Source organism: Xyrauchen texanus, chromosome 17 (genome assembly GCF_025860055.1).
Source record: "Xyrauchen texanus isolate HMW12.3.18 chromosome 17, RBS_HiC_50CHRs, whole genome shotgun sequence".
Taxonomy (NCBI): Eukaryota; Metazoa; Chordata; class Actinopteri; order Cypriniformes; family Catostomidae; genus Xyrauchen; species Xyrauchen texanus.
Genome location: NC_068292.1, coordinates 25,763,040 through 25,779,790, shown reverse-complemented (window position 1 = coordinate 25,779,790; position 16,751 = coordinate 25,763,040). Strand labels below are relative to the sequence as shown.

Sequence of the window (16,751 nt, the reverse complement as noted above, 5' to 3'; positions counted from 1 at the left end):
ATGGTCAGAAACAATGCTCAGGTAGGCCGTGGCATTTAAACGATGCCCAATTGGCACTAAGGGGCCTAAAGTGTGCCAAGAAAACATCCCCCACACCATTACACCACCACCACCAGCCTGCACAGTGGTAACAAGGCATGATGGATCCATGTTCTCATTCTGTTTACGCCAAATTCTGACTCTACCATCTGAATGTCTCAACAGAAATCGAGACTCATCAGACCAGGCAACATTTTTCCAGTCTTCAACTGTCCAATTTGGTGAGCTCTTGCAAATTGTAGCCTCTTTTTCCTATTTGTAGTGGAGATGAGTGGTACCCGTGGGGTCTTCTGCTGTTGTAGCCCATCCGCCTCAAGGTTGTGCGTGTTGTGGCTTCACAAATGCTTTGCTGCATACCTCGGTTGTAACGAGTGGTTATTTCAGGCAAAGTTGCTCTTCTATCAGCTTGAATCAGTCGGCCCATTCTCCTCTGACCTCTAGCATCAACAAGGCATTTTCACCACAGGACTGCCGCGATACTGGATGTTTTTCCCTTTTCACACCATTCTTTGTAAACCCTAGAAATGGTTGTAGCGTGAAAATCCCAGTAACTGAGCAGATTGTGAAATACTCAGACCGCCCGCCTGGCACCAACAACCATGCCACGCTCAAAATTGCTTAAATCACCTTTCTTTCCCATTCTGACATTCAGTTTGGAGTTCAGGAGATTGTCTTGACCAGGACCACACCCCTAAATGCATTGAAGCAACTGCCATGTGATTGGTTGATTAGATAATTGCATTAATGAGAAATTGAACAGGTGTTCCTAATAATCCTTTAGGTGAGTGTATATATATAATATATTTATATATATATTTTTATTTATTTTTATTTATTTATTTTATATATATATATATATATATATATATATATATATATATATATATATATATATATATTTTATATATGGGACACTGCTTATGACTTGTGGACAAAGCTTCCATTTTATATATATATATATATATATATATTTTTATATTTAAAGATAACTAAGATAACTATGTATAATTATTTCATCATTAAATAAAAAAAATATTCAGATAATTAAAATGCCTTACATTCTTGTAGCAGAAGAGTTAATAATTGATAAGACAATATAAAAGCGGCTTTAGAATAGAATGTATTGTTTACTACCATATTATTGATCATAAGTCAGTCATTGGCATACAGTTCACAGCAATCCATTTCACAAGTGAATTTGTCAATCAGTTGGAGATTTATTATGAGGGCTTTTTTAAGAGCCCGTCAATGAACTACTGCGTCAGATATATATTTTTTTGTTTGGAAACAAGCCAGGGGTAAACATAGTACACAATACTACAGATATATTTTACAATAATGCCAAGACATTATAATATTCATTACATAGTGCAATGGTTTTCAATGCTTTGGAGATGTTGGAGGTACAAAGAGTATTTAAATAATATATTAAAAGAAATTCTCCAAAATAATACTGCGTGGGCACATTCCCAAAAAAGATGAGGGGCAGATTTATCTACAGCATTACAGAAGGAGCAAAGTGGATCTATATCAGGGAGCATGTTTCTTAAATAAAGATTGACTTGGTAAAAACAGTGTAACAGTTTAAAGAACACCTCCTTAACCTTGTTGGCAATTCAGTGTCATGTTTGGGGCACTGAAATGCTTCAGCAGAGCTGTACGTGAAACTTCAGTGGCATACCCTGCACTCTCCTTTTTTAGGGTCACCTGTAACTGGTTTTAACCATGTATATATTTTCTCCAATTCTTTATTATACGAACAAAGACACTTTTTCTTCACGGGAGCTCCGGATAGACCCATTTTTCTGTTGTTTTTTTTTCCAGTGTTTTCCCGCTCTGGCAAGAAAAAAAGGCTGTGCTGCGCATGTTCAGTGTTTTCTTATTAACTATTTTTTATAGTGATTTTGTAATTAAAGGACGATGAAATAAAATTATGCTGAAATAATAATAATAATAAAGATAAAAAATTATACAGACAAAATTGAAATGTGGGACATTGCTTATGACTTGCGGGACAAAGCTTCCAATTTCGGGACTGTCCCGCAAAATGCTGGACAGGTGGTCATCCTACCATATGACCTGCGTCAGACATGCTTGTGTCGCGTCTCGGGTGTGTTGCGTCATAAAAATAAAATGTTTAGGTCACTGTGTCAAGTTAAATATAGTTTAATACTCAATCTTTAAACACATATTGAGATCCCTTAGTTCGCATTTGAACCCTTAGTAACGCATATCTGTGTTGTTTTCTTCACAGTATAAACTGTGTGTTGCTCACACAGCTGAAATTTCACTTACTGCCCTCTGGAGTATACAGGTAATACTACAAGCATGCGATTAAATGCGTTAATTTTTTTAACGCATTATTTTTGGTATTATTAATCACGCGTTATTAACTCGTTAACTCGACAGCCGTAATAATATAAATATATACACTCACCTAAAGGATTATTAGGAACACCTGTTCAATTTCTCATTAATGCAATTATCTAATCATCCAATCACATGGCAGTTGCTTCAATGCATTTAGGGGTGTGGTCCTGGTCAAGACAATCTCCTGAACTCCAAACTGAATGTCAGAATGGGAAAGAAAGGTGATTTAAGCAATTTTGAGCGTGGCATGGTTGTTGGTGCCAGACGGGCCGGACTGAGTATTTCACAATCTGGTGTCAGACCATCAGTGCTCATGGATAGTCTCTCGTCCAATCAGATTTGAGGACCGGAACTAACTGGTGTGTGTGTGTGTGTGTGTGTGTGTGTGTGTGTGTGTGTGTGTATAATCTATATCTCAGCAAAAAAAGAAATCTCCACTCACTTTCAACTGCTTTTATTTTCAGCAAACTTAACATGTGTAAATATTTGTATGAACATAAAAAGATTCTACAACTGATACATAAACTGAACAAGTTTCATGGACACGTGATGAACAGAATTGGAATAATGAGTCCCTGAACAAAGGGGGGGTCAATATCATAAGTAAATGTCAGTATCTGGTGTGACCACCAGCTGCATAAGTACTTCAGTGCATCTCCTCCTCATTGAGTGCACACGATTTGCCAGTTCTTGCTGTGAGATGTTACCCCACTCTTTCACCAAGGCACTTTCAAGTTCCCGGACATTTCTGGGGGGGAATGGTCCTAGCCCTCACCCTCCGATCCAACAGGTCCCAGATGTGCTCAATGGGATTGTGATTCAGGCCCTTCACTGGCGATGGCAGAACACTGACTTTCCTGTCTTACAGGAAATTATTTGCAGAACGAGCAGTATGGCTGGTGGCATTGTCATGCTGGAGGGTCATGTCAGGATGAGCCTGCATACCACATGAGGGAGGAGGATGTCTTCCCTGTAATGCACAGTGTTGAGATTGTCAGCAATGACAACAAGCTCAGTCCAATGATGCTCTGACACACCGCCCCAGACCATGGCGGACCCTCCACCTCCAAATCGTTCCGATTCAGAGTACGAGTCTCAGTGTAACGCTCATTCCTTCAACTCGAGTCGTGAGTCCAACCATCACCCCTGTTGAAACAAAACTGCAACCCGTCAGTGATATTTTTTTGCCAGTCCTGTCTAGTCCAGCGAAGGTGAGTTTGTGCCCAAAGGCGACGTTGTTGCCGGTGATGTCTGGTAAGGACCTGCCTTACAACAGGCCTACAAGCCCTCAGTCCAGCCTCTCTCAGCCTGTTGCGGACAGTCTGAGCACTGATGGAGGGATTGTGCCTTCTGGTGTAACTCAGGTAGTTGTTGTGGCCATACTGTCTCTGTCCTGCAGGTGTGATGTTCAGATGTACCGATCCTATGCAGGTGTTGTTACACGTGGTCTGCCACTAAGAGGATGATCAACTGTCCTTATTGTCTCCTGTAGCATTGTCTTGCATCTCACAGTACGGACATTGCAGTGTATTGCCCTGGTGACATCTGCAGTCCTCATGCCTCCATGCAGCATGCCCAAGGCACGTTCATGCAGGCACCCTAGGCATCTTTCTTTTGGTGTTTTTCAGAGTCAGTAGAAAGGTCTCTTTAGTGTCCTAAGTTTTTATAACTGTGACCTTAATTGCCTACTGTCTGTAAGCTGTTAGTGTCTTAATGACCGTTCCATAGGTGCATGTTCATTTATTGTTTGTTTCATTGAACAAGCATGGAAAACATTGTTTACACACTTTCCAATAAAGATCTGTAGAGTTTATTTTAGAGATGCACCGATCGACCGGCCAGGGACCGGAATCAGCCGATTTTCCGCATGCTCGGCCCGGACCGGTGACCAGCCGGTCGGCCTCACGTCTTTCCGATTCCAAGCCGGTCCGTGTTGTTGCCAGCGGCGCAGGCAATAACGTCACAGCTGCATGTAAACATGTCATTGGCGTTGAAGATCATCACTGTGAAGAATACATAAAGTTCGCAATTTGTAATGCTTGTAAGGCTAAAGTAAACCGCGGGGGAACCACCAAAATAACGTTCGGAACAACAAACCTAATTTAGACACTTAAAACACCCTCACCCAGCTGAAAATGCCCATTTTAAAAAAGAAGCTAAAAAAGGGAAAGCGGCTAAAGCTAGCCAGAACTCCGAGCCAGCCACAAGTCAGCAGCCTCTCCTATCTTTCCTTGGTATGAGCAGCGAAAATACCGTGTCCGATATTAAAATCAGTGCGACACACATTGTAAAAGGTATTGTTGATATGGCTTCGGGATATGAAATTAAATTCCTCCGTCCAGCTGTTGTTAAATTTACGTGTGTGTGTGTGTGTGTGTGTGTGTGTGTGTGTATGTATATATATATATATATATATATATATATGTTCACTGTGGGTATGGTGTTCTTTGGGTGATGTGCAGTGTTGTTTTTGCACCAAAAATACCTTTTGGAATTATGGCCAAAAAGTTCAACCTTGTTTCATCAGACCATAACACATTTTCCCACATGCATTTGGGAGACTTGATGTTTGTTTTTGCAAACTTCAGCCGGGCTGGATGTTTTTCTTTGTAAGAAAAGGTTGTATATATGTGGAGCGGTAGTGTAGCGGTTAGCGCGCTGTGCTACGAACCTGGCGACCTGAGTTCAATTCCCGCTCATGGCCAACACCAGTGATGATTATCTAAACCTTTCCCGGGCCTGCCCTAGGTCGACTCAGCCTAAAATGAGTACCTGGTGCGGTGTATAAAACATCGCCACTGGGGAGACAAAGGCGGTCGGGCGTGGTGCTGGCCACCCACCCCCTCGTGTACCGTTCTGGCCTTCATAGGTGCTCGCTAACAGCACTTGCCCCTACAGTCTGTTAAGGCTAAATGGGGGGATCTTTGTCTTTGTATGTGTATATATGTATGTATGTATACAGTATATGTATGTATATAGTAATGTTGTCAAAAATACCGGTACCCTGGTATCAAGTCGGTACTCAAACAAAAAATTATTTACGATACCAGAATTTCTGGAGGTACCATGCAGAGGCAGGAACTTTCGAACGCTCGTAACAAGCAAAAAATGATGGCAAACAAAGCTGCTGTTGCTGCAGAGTCTCAACTGAATCATGTCGAAATGAAAAGTGGAAAAAGCCAGGTTTGGAAATTCTTTGTATTTGAGGCTGATGAAAAGGGAAACATCATAGATCAGCAAAAACCTATTTGTAAACGGTGCTTTCACAATTTTCTGACGAAAGGAGGAAACACATCAAACTTAATAAAGCACCTGAAAGACAGACACCCGGATTTATTCAAGCAAATAAAGCAGGTGAGATTAAAAGCATATTATCATTTGCATAAGGGCTGAAACATTTGGGCGGCATTATCGACATTGTCAAATTCAAAATTGACGAGAAAAATGTTCGTTCGTTGACGCGTGAGAGCAGCAGTTTACGCCTGACGGAGGAAGAATTACACAGATCAGTCCAGATGCACTCTAAACTTTCACAGTTTATTTTATGTAGATCCCAAAGTATTAGGGAATGATTAAAAAAAGAAGTACATTCAGAAGCATGTACCGTTGTGGAATAAGCGGAGGCGGAGCTCTTTAAAGGAAACATCCCGGCGTTACATCTTAAATGCAGTCAAATGCAGCGTTATTGCTTTATTAAAGTTCAAATAATACAGAAGCAGCTCATGTAATAACTATAAACTCAGAAACTGTCATTTCTCTGTGTGGTCGGTGCCTCTTCTATAAGTTGCGCAAATGTCCCGATCTAAGGGGGAGAGATTGAAACTGCACCCGGCTGAGAGGGTCTCTGCCTCGGGGAACTCACCCCGCTTTATGCAGCTCGATTAGAACGTGATTTCTCGTGACTTATTTCATCATAATATCTATATATATATGTCACTATGCATTTCTTATCGTGAAGAAAAATTTCAATATGCAGCTTTAGTAATAAGAGAGCACTTTGCACATTAGTTTGGAAATAGTTTTTTATTCATTATATTGTATGCTTGTTTAGTTAGGATTTGTTTTTTAGTACTTGGTAAAAACTTAAATTAAAAGTTGCAAAAGTTGAAGCAAATATTATATAAGTGTTCAAAAATCTTATCTAAGTGTTTTGTTATAATTCAAAAATAATATATTTAAATTAAAGTGTTGCTCAGTGGCATATTTTTGTTCTTAGTTCTTCTGCTAATGTTTTGTAGACTTTGTTATTAAATTAGTGTAGTTCAGTAACCTGTTTTTGTGTTTTGCTTTGGTACCGAAAATGGTATCGAGTACCGTGAAATTTCACTGGTATTGGTACCGACTACTGAAATGTTGGTACCGTGACAACACTAATTTATATATATATATATATATGTTTGTATGTTGGTGCCATTTGTGCTGTTTTGAATATTTTTGTAACCGCTGATCTCCTGAGATGTTTATGCACAAAAGTCTCTAGCGTTTACTCAGAATTGTGCCAAAACCAAAAAACATCCAGTGAGCGGAAGTTCTGACGGAAATACTTTATTGACGAGAGAGGTCAACAGAGAATGGCCAGACTGGTTCGAACTGAAAAAGTCTTCTGTATCTCAGATAACAGCTCTGTACAGTTGTGGTAAGAAGAAGAATATCATCTCAGAATGCTATTCTGAGATGCTGGTTGGCAACGGTTTGGTGGCACGTGGGATCTACACAATATTAGGCAGGTGGTTTTAATGTTGTAGCCGAGCGTGTGTGTGTGTGTGTGTGTGTGTGTGTGTGTATATATATATATATATATATATATAAGAGAGATAGCGCCATCTTTGATTTTTAATGTGAATTGCAACGAGGCTGTGAGGGATAGACTTACCATCTTTTAAATTGCATGAACAGTTTAAAGCTGTATAACGCTCCTAGATCACATCAGATTTTCCACAACTCATGTTGTCTGGAGTTCTTTGTATACTGAATGTTCTTGGACATATATTTTATCAATGTTTTGTTTGCATAATGATCCAAAAACAGTTTAAACTCACAACTGCTGTTGTCATTCCCATTAAAAATGTGACATAACTATATAATTGTGACAAACAGCATTCTATCAGTAATTTAAATAAAAGATCCAGCTGTTTTTCAGGATCTTCTACTTAAGTCAGAAAGTAGCCCTAAGTAAAACACTTGTTTTATCAGTAGAGGCCTGAAATATTGTAGTGTGTGGTAATGAAAGTAAGGTAAGCTCTTAAATTATTTTTCAATTAAATTTATTCTGATACTCACTAACACTGATCCTTTTACCTCCTACAGGAGGTGCATCTGTTAGGGGCCGATATTCCCATGTTTCTGCTGTCATGGATGGCCGTGTGCTGCTAGTCGCTGGGGGTTACAGCGGAGTTGCCCGTGGCGACCTGGTTGCTTATAAAGTTCCGCTGTTTGTAAGCAGTGACCCAGGAGACAGGGTAAGGACTTCAGATAAAAGCAGACTACACTTCTAGTGAAAGATACAGTATGTCAATGTATGTTTGTGTGCATGTTTGTTTGTCTTACAGGATACAGTGTGTGCTGAAGCTCCAGACGAAAACCTGTGCCTCAAGAACCCAGAATGCAGTTGGTGTGAGGGTCGTTGTCGAGAATATCAGCCAACCAACCCGGTAACACACACCAGATCTCTCTCACCTCTTGATTTTTCCTCACTCCATTTTTTTTTTTTTTACTTGTGTGCCTCACTCCATCATTTGATCTACTCTACAATTTCTTACTGCTGCTGTGTTTGTGATTGTACGCAGTGTGGCAGCACCGGATGTCTTGGTCTGGCTCGTTTCTTGTCAGACTGCCAGTCGTGTCTGGTGTTCAGTGGGGTGCCAAACTCTCTGCCTCGAGTTTCTGGAGAATTTGGCTGGTGTGTGCAGAATGAGTCCTGCTTGCCTGTTTCAGGTAAAGAGAGAGGAGAGAACAGAAGCACGCAACACAACTAAGTTACTGTAGCTGTTAGAATGATGTCGATAATGTGACCACACACTGCTCAGTAAATCTTTATTTCTAGACACTTTTACAAAGTCTATGAAATAATATGTTACTGAGTGCTGTGGTTTGTAGATCAGCTTTATCAAACATGGTGTGTCAAGCTCTGTACCACAATATATAGTGGCCCTAAAACTAATTTAACACAAAAAATATTTTAGTTTTTTGAATTTCTGAATTACTTATAATTTGTTTTTTTTTGTATTTTAAAGACCTAACAAAGTTTTTGTGAAATGTTTGTCTATTGATTGTTTGTTTGTTTGTGCCATCTTTCTTAAAAATAATAGCTACTTATTTTATTTGGATATTTTTAAGACATTCATACATTTTTAAGTGTGGCTTAATTGTCCAAATAATTTTGGGGCCACTGTAATTTTGTCAAGTGATGTAAGTGTATATGTAGTTCTTTGGCATATCATGAGTAAATATTGTACACTTTGACCCCTGGCAGAGCGAAGTGCATGCCGCGTGGACCAGATCTCTGGGGCGTACGGCTGGTGGGGGGAGCGCACGCGTTTCCTCACCTCCCTCCCCTCCTGTCGCACCGAGAACTATGTCCCGGGACTGCACCTGCTCACCTTCCAGCATCCACGCAATCAATCACAGCCTGACAAGGTACGACAGGTTTAACCCTGCGCTCTCATGACCCTCTACTCTGCAGACTGTCCCTTTTCTCTACGCACCTTCAGAATGAACATGATCCACCACATTCTTTTTAACACTCTCAATTGGTTTATGCCCTCTTCTATTTCCTTGTGCTTTTTATTTTAACAGTCAAAATGATCAGGTTTTAATACCCCCTTTATTTATTTTTTATATACCTTTATTCCTTTTCTTAGCATTCAGATCATTCAAAGCATCCCTACCTCATATTTTGTATGTCTCTCTGTCTCACACTCATGCACGCTTCTCCGTAGGTATCAATCCTGCGCAGTACCTCCATCATCCTCAATCCCTCTACAGAGATGGATGTGACCTTGCAGTTTCGAGGATTCATTCATCCATTATGGGGTGCCCCTCCAGCAGCACCACCACACGAGACTGTTGCCATGTGGGCCCGAATTCAGAAGCTCCACTTCACTGCTCAAATGGCTGCTGGACCCAATTCTCTTCATCTGGTAAAAATCACAGAAAATCAAGTTTCTTCTTTAGATAAATGCGTTCAGAGATTCAAGTCCAAAACTCTCTTGAGCAGTGTAACTTTTTACTAATATGTTAAAACTAGATTATAAATTCATTATAAACCCCTCCCCATGCAGACAGATGTGCTGGGACGGTGGTCCGCTCAGGAGGAGAAAGAGATTCGTATGCTATCCCGCCCAGGTGGTTCTCGTCTATTCCAGAACCTTACACGAGGAAACTGGTACTTCATCCAGGCAGAGGGCTATCTAAATAACTCTGCATCAGGACAGACTAGTGAGATGGCTCTTACCTGGAACCGTACAGCGCTACCTGGTGGCAGTGTAAGTTTATATTATCTAGAAATGCAACTTAAAGTAAAATGTTCTAGACTATAAAGTGAGTGAATTATGATGAACTGTCCCTTACCATATGATGCAGTTCACACATTTATTTAGCTCTTTTACTTTCTGTTCTCTCTGACACTCTTTAGGAGATCTCTTTCCTGTTCCTCGAACCCTTTCGCTCCAATTCGTGTTCAGAGTACAGCTCGTGTTCAGCCTGTCTGTCTGATCAGTCTTGTGGTTGGTGTCCCACAATGAACCTGTGTTTTCTACGCTCTGACATTAATCGGCAGCCCTGCATAGACTCACAGGGTGAAGAGCGTCACCTACTCCTTAACCCTCAGCATTGCACATTGTGTGAGGAGTATAGAGACTGCGCTGCCTGCACTCAGGTTCTGCATCAACATCACCATGTCTAAGAGAATGCGTGTTCTGTTTAGATCCTAAGAAGCATGCAGTCAGACATTTTTCTACCAAGTTTAGTTTGCTTTAAGCCACAGTTGGATTTCTATTGTGTGTGTATATGCTTGTAGGATCCCTACTGTGAGTGGCAGATCAATTCCAGCAAGAAGGGAGATTATTTGTGCAGTCGCCGTGGGAGATTAGAGGGGTCTGTCCGGGAACCAGGAGGTTGTCCTAAAGTTTGCAACCAGTGAGTTTGATGTGATATATTTCGTTTTGATGGGTGTATGTAATGTCTGATGAAGCTGATGTCTGAAGGACCCTCAAGAAGCTTTTAACTTCTGTTCGATTTCCATTTACCATTCTCTCTTTCTAACAGGAGGATGACATGTGGGGAATGTTTGTCTAACTCCAGTCAGTGTGCATGGTGTGAATCTGCTCAGTCCTGTTTTTACTTTGCTGCCTACCTCACAAAGTTCCCCTATGGAGAGTGCAGGGATTGGTATGACAGGTAAGTTAGTTAGTCTGCTGGGTTAAAACCTATTGACTTCCACTATAGCCCTGTCCCAAACGACACCTTACACCCTTGCGGTCCTCCTCCGAGTCCAGACATTGGTGACGTAAGTGAGGTCAGACAGACAGGGTGCAAATCAGCAAGGCCATGAGGGTCCATGAGATATAAAAGCATGCATTTGGGATAGACTTCAATACTCCACTCAGATGATGCATTTTTATACAGAATGTTTTTCTTATACATCTATATTTATTAATTTAGTAGACGCTTTCATCCAAAGCAACAAAATGAGGAAGGATACAACATAAGCGGTTCATCTTAAGGAGACAGTAACATGAAAAGAGCTGCATTACAATGTTTCAGTTGCATTAGAAAAGTTCTATGAGTGTAGGGTCAAGTGCTAGTTTTTACAAATTATTATTAGAAATCATGACATTTAAAGGGTAAAGGAGCACATTTTAAAGTCACTCTTAAATGTTTGTTTTTATTAAATAATTCCAAGAAACATATACATGATACTATATACACAAGAAAATCCAATCTGCAAGAGATCCGTCATTGACCTTTAGAGAAAACAATTACTGAAATCAGTATTACATTTGCACTTGACATCACCTTGTCCGCCATTATGAATCTCCAGTCTGCTGTGCTTGGTCATCAGGATATGCAGCAGGGACTGTTAGTTAGTAGACCGCAGGAGAGCTTGCAGGCAGGCTCCGCCGAAGGGTGCATCGAGAGCTATGAAACCACAAGTTCACATCAAGTGTGCGTGCCATTTGGGACAGGGCCTATGAATTTCATATACATTATATAATAGATATTTTAAATATGAATCAAAAGGGTATACCAATTAAGTATAAATTAACATATGAAGGAAAGCTAAATTGTCAAGTGGGAACCATTGGATCTTGACAAAATGACTAAACCACAGAAACAGAATACACTATCATTGCAATCTTTTCTTCTCAATCTTTTTGTGTTTTCTTCTCTCTCTCTCTTCAGTGTTCACTCAGTTCCTCAGTGTAAGCATTGCTCTGTTCTAGCCACGTGTTCAGAGTGTCTGCAGACATTTCAGTGCGGCTGGTGTGGAGACTACAACAACCCCACCATCGGCAGGTAGGTCAGAAACATTCTTTAGTGAATACACCAGTATGCCCAAAGTACAAACTTCTGAACTGTCTCTCCTTGCATTATTTCTTGCCCCTTCTCTGGTTTTTCTTAGGTGTTTGAGAGGTGACTGGGGTGGAATGGATGACCCCTCTGCCATTAACTGCAGTATGGCTGTAGCTGAAGTGAAAGCAAGCAGGTAGGATCAAAGCACAGATTCAAGTCACAGAAAATATATACTTTTTAAATGAATGGTTCACCTAAAAAATGCTCACCTTTTATGTCTTGAGTAAGTAAATTGACAACTTTAATTTTTGTGTGAACCGTTCTTTTAAAATGGTGTGAATGGGTCTTATGATATAAATTTGATTTGCACCCCTTTTAACTGTCAGCCCTGAGCCTCAAACTTTGTCGCCTCCACGGCTGATGGAGCTTGAGATGGAGGTTGAGTTGGAGCTGCTGGAAGGCATGGAGGGGGACGGGGATGCTGTCTGGTCTTACCCATCCTGTCCCGATGTGGAGGAGTGTCGCCTGGGCTTGCATACCTGCCACCCCTCCGCCACTTGCGTAAACACCCCAACGTCCTACGAGTGTCACTGTGAGCGGGGCTTCACGGGAGATGGAGTGCACCATTGCAACCAGACGTGAGACTTGCATGTTCTTTTGCTCACTGTTTCTAGTGGTGGATTTGTGTGCTTTTGAAGTGCCACGTATCACTCTTGTGTGTTAAATAAATCCATATTTCCTGTAATCGGTAAGGATGTTCTCCCTCTCTTAGATGTTATAACGAGTGCCGCCAGGGCAGGTGCAGTGGGAGTCCTCGGTTCGAGTGTGAGTGTTCTTTGGGTTGGACTTCAGACCCAGCCACTCTGGTGCTGAGTGGAGTTGAGTGTGATGTGGATTGTGGTTGTAATTTCCACAGCACTTGTATTACAGCTCCAGGGATCTGTGATCAATGCCAGGGTAAAGAACCCTTCTCTCAGATGTCTTTTAACCACCATTTATTCATCAAGCCCCTTTATCTACTATATTAGTATTCTTATAATCTTATTATTATTTTTTCATTCAGTTTTTTCTTCATCTCATATATCATGCTTGCATTGATTATTTGAAAACTAGATTTGAATATGCTGCATTCACTTTCTATCTTTCTTTACCTCAGACTGGACGACAGGGCCGCACTGTGAGCACTGCAAGCCGGGTAGTTTTGGCTCTGCTTTGGCAGGGGGAGAAGGCTGCATTCCCTGTCAATGTAATGGTCATGGTGACCCTCTCCAAGGTTACTGCCATAACCAGACAGGCCAGTGCTATTGCACGCACCACACCCAAGGCCCACATTGTGAGTCCTGCCTGCCCGGTTACTATGGAGATCCCAGGTGAGTTACACTTCGGATGAGCTTTCTTTATTTTGTGAGGGAGGTGGTTGAAAACTTGAGGGCTTAAGTGTTTTAGTGAAAGGGATTGTTCAGCCAAAAATTAACGTTCTGTCATTATTTACTCACCCTCTTGTTGTTTCAAACCTGCATGATTATCTTCTGTGGAATACAAAGTGTACAGCCTCAGTCACCATTCACTTTTATTGCCACTGTTTTCCATAGAGAAGATTCATTTGGGCAAACTTTGCCATTAAATTGATAGTTTGGTAGGATGTGTGGACATTGTAATCCTGATTTTCAGTTATTCTTGAGATTCACACGGCTAGAAATAAATGCCTCATAGCTCTACATTTGCTTTGATTTTATCTGATTGTAATTCATTTATTCCCATCATAGGAACAACGGCACATGTTTCAGACAGTGTCAGGGTCGTTCTGTTTTGCTCTCCTCCTCTGCCTCTGCACCCCTGTCCCTCTCCTCCTCGCTGGGCTGGCATGGAGCAGTTGGTGGTCATGGTGGGCTTTCTCATTGCTTGTGGGTTCTATCTGTGTCTCAGGACTTAGCACCGTGCATGCCAGGGCAACCATGCCCACCTGTGGCCCTAACCTGGCACCCAGATTCACACACTCAGTGCACAGTGAGTAGATGACTCTAATGTACCACGGCAATTATCTGGTTTTATTAGTGGTAAAGAAACACAAATTTTATTATTGGTATGTGCAGTATGGAAGTTAACAGCAACTTGGTGACCAGAATATTTTGCATTCTTTTATCCAACAGAACTCCTTTGTTTATGTATTTGATGGCTTACCACGATTCCTTAGCAATGGCGTTGTGCATTCTGACCACAATCTTATTGGAGCATTCTGCGGCACAACACGGATGCAGCCAATTACGGTTGAGGCTACATCAGGTGTTTGACCAAAACTTAAAATCATAATTAGATCATATGACATTTTTCCCATCACAAACGTTTTAGAATATTGTATTTTCGTGACGTATTCGTTTTTCTTCTGCAGGGATAATATCTGTGTACTTTGAGGCCAACGTTACCTCAGGACGTGCTCAGGGTTTTAATGCCTCATTCTGGGTGAAGCGCTGTGGAAATGGAAGCTCTGAAGAGGGGACAGAGTGTCAGGCTGGAGCTCAGTGTGTAAATGGACTCTGTCAATGTCCTCATGGATTTGGGGGTCCACAATGTGACCGCCCTGTTTGCCCAGGGAATTGTGGGGCAGAGGAAGGGCGCGGCACCTGCAACATGGTGTGTGACACTCTTATTGCTTGCCCATTGTTGTAAAAACAGTCATAAAATATATATATATTTAAATAGGTTTAGACCTGTCACTAACCTTAATTCATGTGTTTTCATCTACTTTAAGACCCTTGGACTATGTGTGTGTACAGAAGGGTGGGCTGGATCTGAATGTTCTTCTATCTCAGACTCAGACAGTCTGGTTTGGGAAACACTGCTAGACACTCAGCTATCTGGTGTAAGACTGACTCTTAAGATCATCTAAACTTATAGAAAATAAGCTTATGAATATTGCTGTGGTTTGGACCTTTTTTTTTTACTTTCACAGAATAAGGCACACAGGTTCCTACAGAGGATGGGTCACTCTCTGGTGTCTGGGCCGCAGGGCACTCTGTGGATGTATGGAGGCCTATCACTCTCAGAGGGCATCTTGGGAAATGTTTACAGGTATGGTCTTGTGCATTTAAGTGAGTTACCTTGAAACATTGTCTAATGTAAAGTGGTCATGACATGCCTTTAAAAAAAATAAATAAAAAAAATGGTTCTTTAAGGTTTACCTATAACATAAGTAAAGTTTTATGCACAAAAAAAGCAGTCAATATTTGTAAAACATGATAATTTTCCAGGGATGTGATTCTTCTGGATTTATCCGGAATTAAGATTTTTCCAACCTAAAAATGTGACCCACGTGAGTTGTATAAATCTGAAAAAAAATTATAATATTATATATATATATACACAGTACTGTGCAAAAGTCTTAGGCACATAAGATGTTTCACAAAAGCATGTCTTGAGATGGTTATTTATATCTTCAACTTTAATGTCAATAGGAAATTTAAATGTTAGACTTCCAAACATTACTTTACAAATACTAAAGATTAGAACAGGGAGCCCTGCAACAGATATCATGGCCCCCACAAAGCCCCCCCATTGAACATTGTGTCAGTCTGAGATTACATTATATCCTGGCTGTGTTCGTTGCCAGGATATCAAACCATTTGTAGGTATAATCATAAAACCCTGCAGAGAGAGTCCACTGATCTAAAATATATACACTGCTGAGTCAAAACATTATGTCCACCTGCCTAATATGGTGTTGGTCCTCTGCATGCTGCCAAAACAGCACCAACCCGCTAAAGCATGGACTCTACAAGACCCCTAAAGTTGTCCTGTGGTAGATGGCACCAAGACATTAGCAGGAGACCCTTCAAGTCCTGTAAATTGCTAGGTGGGGCCTCCCATGATCAGAATTGTTGGTCCAGCACATCCCACAGATGCTCAATCATATTGAGATCTGGGGAATTTGGAGAACAAGTCAAAACCTGGAACCCTTTCATGTTCCTCACCATTCCCGAACAATGTGTGCAGTGTAGCAGGGCGGATTATCTTGTTGATAGAGGCCACTGCCATCAGGGAATACCATTGCCATGAAGGGGAGTACCTGGGCTGCATCAGTGTTTAGGTAGGTGGCACGTGTCAAATTGACGTCCACATGAATTGCCGGACCCAGTGTTTCCCAACAGAACATTGCCCAGAGCATCACACTCCCTCCCTCGTCTTTCTACAGTGTGTCCTGGTGCCATCACTTCCCCAGGTAAACGGTGCATGTGATGTAAAAGAAAACGGGACTCATCGGACCAATCGACCTTCTTCCACTGCTGCAAGATCTAGTTCCGACGCTCACGTGCCCATTGTAAGCGCTATCGACGGTGGACAGGGGTCATCATGGGCACTCTGACTGGTCTGTGGCTACGCAGGCCCATACGCAGCAGGGTGCGATGTACTGCACGTTGTGACACATTCCTCCCGTAACCATTAAAATTTTATTTTACTTGTGCCACAGTAGTCCTTCTGTCAGTTTGGACCAGACAGGATAGCCTTTCTTGCTTTGTAGTGATGAGCCTTGGATGTCAAACATCCTGTCGCCGGTTTGTGGTTTGTCCCTCCTCGGACCACTGTCAGTAGGTACTCACCGCTGCTGACTGGGAGCACCCCACAATCCTTGCTGTTTCAGAGATGCTTTGACCCAGTCATCTGGCCATAACAATTTGGCCCTTATTAATGTCACTCAGGTCTTTTACTCCTGCATTCAGCACGTTGACTACGAGAACTGATTTTTGCTAACATCTAATCTACCCAGACCTTCACATGTGGCCTTGTTAAGAGATGATCAATGTTATTCGCTTCACTTGTGAGTGGTCATAATA

The 16,751-nt window shown here is 41.5% G+C and overlaps 1 protein-coding gene across 1 annotated transcript in view; it reads left to right on the top strand.

Annotated features, from left to right (window-relative positions):
* The window catches only part of megf8 (multiple EGF-like-domains 8), a 48,687-nt gene that overhangs the window by 17,157 nt on the left and 14,779 nt on the right, over positions 1-16,751 (top strand). Inside the window, exons 11-29 of the mRNA XM_052147763.1 lie at positions 7,717-7,868; positions 7,959-8,060; positions 8,196-8,343; positions 8,882-9,045; positions 9,348-9,548; positions 9,690-9,893; positions 10,043-10,285; positions 10,427-10,545; positions 10,675-10,806; positions 11,812-11,925; positions 12,032-12,115; positions 12,309-12,560; positions 12,695-12,879; positions 13,079-13,292; positions 13,689-13,929; positions 14,073-14,205; positions 14,312-14,553; positions 14,672-14,782; positions 14,873-14,991. Coding sequence (XP_052003723.1) covers positions 7,717-7,868; positions 7,959-8,060; positions 8,196-8,343; positions 8,882-9,045; positions 9,348-9,548; positions 9,690-9,893; positions 10,043-10,285; positions 10,427-10,545; positions 10,675-10,806; positions 11,812-11,925; positions 12,032-12,115; positions 12,309-12,560; positions 12,695-12,879; positions 13,079-13,292; positions 13,689-13,929; positions 14,073-14,205; positions 14,312-14,553; positions 14,672-14,782; positions 14,873-14,991 — 3,160 coding nt within the window. The remainder of the gene's footprint in view (positions 1-7,716; positions 7,869-7,958; positions 8,061-8,195; positions 8,344-8,881; positions 9,046-9,347; positions 9,549-9,689; positions 9,894-10,042; positions 10,286-10,426; positions 10,546-10,674; positions 10,807-11,811; positions 11,926-12,031; positions 12,116-12,308; positions 12,561-12,694; positions 12,880-13,078; positions 13,293-13,688; positions 13,930-14,072; positions 14,206-14,311; positions 14,554-14,671; positions 14,783-14,872; positions 14,992-16,751) is intronic.